General features: G+C 39.4%; 1 protein-coding gene across 1 annotated transcript; it reads left to right on the top strand.

Annotated features, from left to right (window-relative positions):
• Nucleotides 1–6,003: 6,003 nt before the first annotated feature.
• pmchl (pro-melanin-concentrating hormone, like) lies at nt 6,004–6,384 on the top strand. The gene has a single exon (XM_034096440.1). It carries the CDS (start codon nt 6,004–6,006, stop codon nt 6,382–6,384), a length of 381 nt encoding a protein of 126 aa, XP_033952331.1.
• Nucleotides 6,385–7,417: the final 1,033 nt, after the last annotated feature.

Here is a 7,417-nt window from a genome sequence, read left to right as displayed (position 1 = left end):
GGATTCTGTTGACGGAAGTGTCGCCATGACAACGGTATTCATTTTTCATTGGGATAAAAAAAGCTGGAGAAAGCTCAATTAATACTTAACAGTGATAGAAAGTATACAAGAAAAGAGAAAGAAAGAAAGAAGGTGTATCCTGTCATATTTCTTTGAAAAACGTTTGTTGTCTACCTTATTTACTATTATGTTTCACCTTTAGGATGGATTGGCAGTTAAATGATTCCAACTTGTGAAAACATAAATACTGTTGTATTTGTTCCCCTCCTTTTGCTTCTGTTAAACTTTCTTGTTTTGAGGGGTTTGTTGTTTTGCTGTGCATGTTTGTTGTTGTTTGATGCATTTTTAATGAGACTAAAAAAAAAGTGTTAGGGTTTTACAGCATTATTTGACATGTATAACTGCATTTTGTTCCTTTCCTATTTCCCCTCCACCTACAATCGGCTACATCTGTCTAAAGTGGCACATTTTGTTTACAGAGTATGTGCAGCAGCGCTTGTTACACCCAGAAGGTGAACGTCATTTACTGCCAAAACAAGAAACAGCATCTTTGTTTGAGGGAGAAACAAATCTATTTAAGAATGTATTCATTTGCTAAGTAACCTTTTTGAATCAATTGTACATTTCAAATCACATACCATTTATCCATTTTGATGCAAACTCTGCTGAATCTAACACTCGCTATTTGTTTCTGTGGATATGAGACAACAAACCACAGAGTCTGTTGCTGAGAAACAGCAGAGGAGTTTTCACTGTCAGACTGCCAGATAGTCTGGAAGGGTCTACAGCCTTAGCATGAGGCACAGTAAGGAATCTAATCAATGTTTAATGGATGGGTAGACTGTCAAACTGTGCTTTGTCATGCCACACACATGTTCTTCATCCATTAATTTACAGTTATCTGTCACCTATAAATGCAATGACTAATTGCTGACATGTTGATATTTTGCATGGACGTCTATAGTTAAGGGTAACTAATTAGCTCAAAACACACTGATGGTAATGATTAAACCTATTATGCAGGTATTTTCTTCATAAACCGAAGACAACCCCAAAGTTATTTCAATTCATTCCGAGGGGGACGTGGATGTTAGAAACACATTTCATAGAAATTCTTAGAAACAAATGATGTATAACAGACTGCCAGCCATTGCCATTTTCAGAGACATGCTGCTGGCTAAATGTCCTGATCTTCCTGGTAAATTCATATTTTGGATTTTGACAATACCTGGACAAACATCTTGAGAGTACAAGGAGGGGAAAAAAAATCTGGGAGGTTCATTAAGATACAAAGAAAGAGTTACATTTATTATTTATGTTTTATAACAGTTCAAAACAAATCTTAACAGAAAGACAAATGTTACTTTAAAAAGTAAAAAAAAGTTGGAAATTGAAACAAAAGAAAAAATCACAAAACCTCCCTGTTAAGATTACTTTACTTGATGTTTTTTGTAAAACATCATGCTTTACCTTAAAAATCGGTTTATATTCTGTTATTTGATTTAAGTAAATGTTATGAAACGTAATACAGGAGAGTAGAAAGATTAAGCAAGTAGGTTTTCTGACTTTTTTTATTCCCAGCATATATTGAATAAGTCCTTCTCTACTTTTAGATCAAAAATATCTAAAGAATTATTCTCCGAGCTAAAGTACATAAGGAGCTTGTCACGTAAAGCTTTAAAGCTCAAACTTCTTGGAGCATCTTGGAGCAATATTCGCACACACAGCATTAACATTGTGGCTTTGGTGTGGTCACTGAGGCGAGTGAGAGCTGAATAGGGACAGGATTCTCCATATCCTCCCGTCCATGCAGTTCATTATTCCATCGCTCCATCAAAAAACATGATGCTAAGTGCTTTCACTGTGTCCTTCTCCAACCGAAGAGCGCCGATGCTGCTATTTTTAAACCACATTGTGATAGAAACCATCTCCATGACTACCAATATCTCTGCAGATGTATTGATGATATGAATGTGTTGGGTTGTTTTTCTCTCTTTTCTCTCAGTTGGAAACCCAGCATTCGTGTCCCGCAACTAGGGCGCCCACTTTGGAGACGTCTCTTCCTTTGGTGTAGGCCTATGTTACAGTATGCTTAATGGTTTAGCCAAATCACACTGAGAGGTAGCACCAGATCCAAGATCAGCTTTCATCTCTTCGTTTTTATATTTTTATGTTCCCCTACCAACCCTTAAATTGTTAAAGGCCGAGTCTGTCTTCCATTTTTTTATTTAATGCAGAAAACAATAAAGTATCTCGAAATGAAGATACTCAAGTAGAGTATTGAGTAGGCCTACAAAGTCACAGAGTAGTTTTCCACCTCTGCATTGGTGTAAAGGCAGGACTTTTTGGTTGCATATTAGAGAACATCCAGTATCCATCAGAACGTCCAGCCCCTGTAAAAGGAAGTCCTCTCAGAATGTTGCGGTGCAGAACGTCTTAACCTCTCTGCGAGTGAACGAAAACTGAGATTTCAATCAGTCTGACCTCAAAACCTGCTGGCAGAAAGCACAGTGTTAGAATTTCAACAACATAATTCAATTTGTGCCTGTTAATACATGCACCGCTGCCGGAGCTGTGTCCTGTATTTACCTAGCTGGAATAACACTTAAGCTTGCATCTCGTGGCCCACTGCTCGGTATCGTGAGAAATAAAACGATGCGCTGAGGGCGGGGGAATACGTTTGGGTCTCTTTCTTCTAACCGTTCGTACTCGTAAGCCGGGGCCACGTGTTTTGGTTGGCAACCATCAGTAAAGTTAGCATGTCAACACATCTTATCCCTTTTAAAAGTCTGTTTTTCCTTCTTTTTTAAAAACGTATCACTGACTGTGTAATACAAACACTTTAATGCGCCAGTGCTGCCTACAGTAACACCCCAGGGCAACCATGGAGAATATTCCCTCCCATAGCTTCTCTCTGTTTTCCAGAAATGTAAGGAAAATATAACGTTTTTTCATTGAAATGTATACAGTAGAGCAAAGGGTGAAGGTACATGCAGTGTTTTTTAAACCGATACCCAAAGAAGAGTTAAGTAGTTTGTCATCGAAGAATGTCGGACAGTAGTGCGATAATTTGTGTTTTGCAGGGTTCAATTCAGGAAAACTCAAAACTGATATAAACTGATCTGATATTTTCCTTTCGACTTCTCCTTTGGCAGGGAAATTCAGAATCTCTTTGCCTAAACTCGCAACAATCAGAGAAAATGTATGTATGTTTGCATCTTTGGATTGCTGGCTTGAATATGCATTCACACTGCCTATAAATGAGTTGTATCCCAGAGAACCCTCCCACCCACAGAGCTAGTGAAGATGAGGAGTACGTTCAGCCACAGACTCATCCCTCCACGACGCAGCACCAAGCGCCTCGTCAGTCCTTTGTGCCTGTAGCTATCAGGCTGCACAACAAGGGGTCAATAATGTGAAACTATTACTATACATAAATACACACTGTTTCCACAACCCATGTTAATATATCTAATGTAATATGACTAGATGTATATATGTCCATCCTTCCATCCATCTTCTCCCGCTTATCCGTGGTCGGGTCGCGGGGGTAGCAGTTCCAGCAGAGATCCCCAAACTTCCTTTTCCCTGGCGACATCAACCAGCTCTGACTGGGGGATCCCAAGGCGCTCCCAGGCCAGCGAAGAGATATAATCCCTCCGCCTGGTCCTAGGTCTACCCCTTGGTCTCTTCCCAGCTGGACGTGCCTGGAACACCTCCCTAGGGAGGCGCCCAGGTGGCATCCTAACTAGGTGCCCGAACCACCTCAACTGGCTCCTTTCGACGTGAAGGATGTATATATGTCCATTTCAATTTTAATTAATTTCTTACCTATAGTTTATATGAACAAATATGCATGCTCATTTTAATTTAATTGTATTCATTTCTTATTTCATAGTTTCTCATTATTATTATTTTTATTTGTATCGCTGATCTTATTTTTGATTGTATTAATCTGTGTGAATCTGTGCTATCCTGTTTTTCACTCTTACCCTGTTGCTATTTAAACAACTGAATTTCCCCACGGGATTAATAAAGATCCATCTTATCTTAATCAGTTTGAACACATCATATGGGGGGAAGTGTACACCAGTGTTGCTTTTCTTTACCTCTTTGTACCTGTAAGAGAACTACATTTGCACATTTCAGCCATTTATCTTAACCTTTATTACCTCTGCCAACGAGGCTATGTTTTTGGTTCTGTTTGTTTGTTGGGTGCTCGTCTGTTTGGCCAATGAAAGGACCCATTACATGTTGGAGCGTCTCTGAATAAGGGACAAAAACACACTTTATTTTTCACTCTACTACGAGATAGGGAATGGCCTTGGCGAGGGTTCCTTGAGTGCTCGATACTATTTCTGTGTGTTTTGGCTTTTTGGAACATCAGTAGCTCTTCTAATTCATTACATTTTGGTTGCAAGTTCTCAGAAGTCTGAGTATCCTTGTGTGTGGTTAACTTAACTTCATTCATATTTTATTTGTCTTGCCTGACCTCAGTTCCCTGACTTAAACCATAGTTTCAGAAAACCTAAACTTCACAGAAATAGAGAAAAAAAGTATGTATTTTCTATGAAAGGGAATACACAAGAAGCAATTCTCAATATGTTTTCATTAGAAGATGTGTAGCCCTGTTCCTGGCAGGTTTACCACGTGGTTTTAAAGTACTGGCAAAACAATATAATCTTTTGGATAAAACTATTATCTTCTTCATTCCTAAAACACGTTTATTGTACAGTTCCATATGGTTTTCATCCTAAATAAAGCTACAATCTCCTTTGCACCATCAACACCTGAGAGCTCCACTCTAATCTAATCTGACATCTAGGAATGAAAGATAAGATTTGAACAGAACCGTACAAAACCACACAAGGCCTTCCAGACAGTAATAAAAACAGGCTTTTTAGAAACCACAGACATGGTTTCCAACAAGAAAATGGTCCAGCTGAACTGCCCGGCTGCTCATTACCAGGACTAAAATAACCTGAACAATTTAATGACATTAAATGATATGTCTAGCCATTAAAGTTTTATAATGTTCTACAATTCACGTCAGTCAAATCTAAAATCTATTCTCTGTCCACTACTGTGCTTAATACTGCGATACGTTTTCAGTGCTCATGGTGCATTCTCTGCTCTGAAGATCTTAGTTGTAGAAAAAACCTGCTTTTTCTGAATTATCTGGGCCAGTCTATGACATGAAATGATCCAAACTGCAAGTAAAAACATTAATTTGTCAACACGTTTGATCTGAATGCAGCTGGCATAATAACATCAACTCATTCATATGAATCGTACGCAAGCCCAGCTGTGCAAAACTCCTGCAGCTCCCATCTGACTACTTTAATTAGTTAGGATGGTAATTATGCTGCGGTCTAGCAAGAGATCAAATCAACTTCCGCCTCAGGGCCTCTGGAGCATATCTACATGTATATTCTCCTCAATTTCCCAACTTTCTCTTTGCCACGTCAACAACGAGCGGCTGCCACAGACACACAAACACTTCATGAATCACACATCTTTGTTTTGCTCTAATCCAAAATGAGATCCCATATTGAAAATTGTTGTAACAATGCCATTGGACAGCTTTTATTTCCGAGTGTCTGACACCACAAGAGATTCACAGGGTAGTAATCCCTCCTTGTTGTTTTAAAGGGCAGTCATTTAGGATTAATATTTTTCTGGTTGTCATCTGCTCAAAGAATTCCCACTGTTTCATTGTCAGGCGACAAATGTCAGTCATTGATTTTAATTAACTTCACACCAAAACAACACTCTTGAACACCGCAAGAGTTCTACCCAACTGCATTTTAATGCTCTTAACTAATTTCCTGATCCCAACAGGAAGGTTTATGATGAGAAACGAATCAACGTGGCCAATCCAGCAAGTCCAAAAGGATATAAAAGAGGATGATACGATCTCAGGGTCAGAACAACGAAGCATCACCTCCAGAAAGAACCTCATCCACCAAGCCAAAGCTTTGCGACTCCTGGAAGATCTTCACCATGAGACAGTCACTCATGCCCCTCATCTTCGCCGCAGCGCTCTTGTTCCAGTGCTACACCCTGTCGATTGCGCTACCCATGGGCAAGATGGACGACGGCTTCCTTGAGCAGGATGCTTTCGCTTCACTGCTGAGCGACGAGGTGACAGACAACAGTCTTGGCGAATCAGATCTGGCCACTGCGGGTAAAACCAGAGGGCCGAGGGTGATCATCGTCGGCAGTCCGAGCCTCTGGAGGGAACTGCGGTCGACGCACGGCGGACTGAGCACCTACAAGCGGAGAGCGGACGACAACAACCAGGACCTGAACATCCCCATCCTGAGGAGGGACACCATGAGGTGCATGGTGGGACGGGTGTACCGGCCATGCTGGGAAGAATAGGACAGTTTACTCTGCTTCTCTCGTTGCCAAAACAGAAGACAACCACCACCTCTTTTCCTGCCTTACACTGATTGTAACATAATCCAAAATATATGTATCTATATTCAAACTACTGCAGATCTGAAAATTAAAAACACTGAATTCTGCCTTATGTCTTGACTTTTTGTCTCTTTAATAACTTCAAAACATTTAAAGGTTACTTTTTTGTTCTGTTCTGAAAAGTGACGGAAGGTAAAACCCAAATTGTGGTTGTTACTTTTCTGTATGTGTTTAGATTGTATAAGATCGAATGTGATAACTAGAAAGGCAGTCCGATAGTGCAGACCTCCAAAAAGGCAATTTTCATAGCGAAAAATAATGTGTCCACAACAAGCTAACAGAACTGAAAGCATAACCTCCTCGGTAAAGTTAATTAAGGCTTAAGCATCATACTTACATAGTCAACTGATCATTTTTAAGTTTCTTCTTTCATTGTAAAAGGTGCAAATTAACAATTTGCCGCTTCCCTTCGTGTTACTGCCGCCGAAGCGCCCCTCATCATCATATTTGGTGAGAAACTTGAATTAAAACAGTTGTTTGAAGGACAGCCTTATAATAAACAAATACATATTTAAAACATATATTAGTGAAGGAATAATGAGCTTTAATATGAGCAATATATCAATGGCATGTATGTAGAATTTCACTTGTTTTTTGGATTATCAAGAATAATAGAATTTCACTTGTATAGGTATCAACATTTCTGATGGCGAAAATTCATTTGCATCAACATACAGTATCTGCAGAGTTTCCCTTTAAGCACAGACATTAAAATGGTTACTTGTTATCCAACACATCAATCTAGAAACTAGACATTAGAGGATGGATGAAAGCGAAAAGAACTGATTTCGAAATAATCAAAAGCAGAGTTAAATAAAGTTTCTGAATGTGATCCTTCGGTAGCACTTTAAACAGCTGGTGTTGAAGTAACAGGTTAGTGTTGGCTTTGATCTGCCTTCTTTGGAACGTATTGTACTTCTGGTTCAACAAAAAC

The sequence above is a fragment of the Pseudochaenichthys georgianus genome, chromosome 12, assembly GCF_902827115.2.
Source record: "Pseudochaenichthys georgianus chromosome 12, fPseGeo1.2, whole genome shotgun sequence".
In the NCBI taxonomy this organism is placed as follows: Eukaryota; Metazoa; Chordata; class Actinopteri; order Perciformes; family Channichthyidae; genus Pseudochaenichthys; species Pseudochaenichthys georgianus.
The sequence above is the reverse complement of the archived record's forward strand: the minus strand, read 5'-3'. Positions and strand labels throughout refer to the sequence as shown.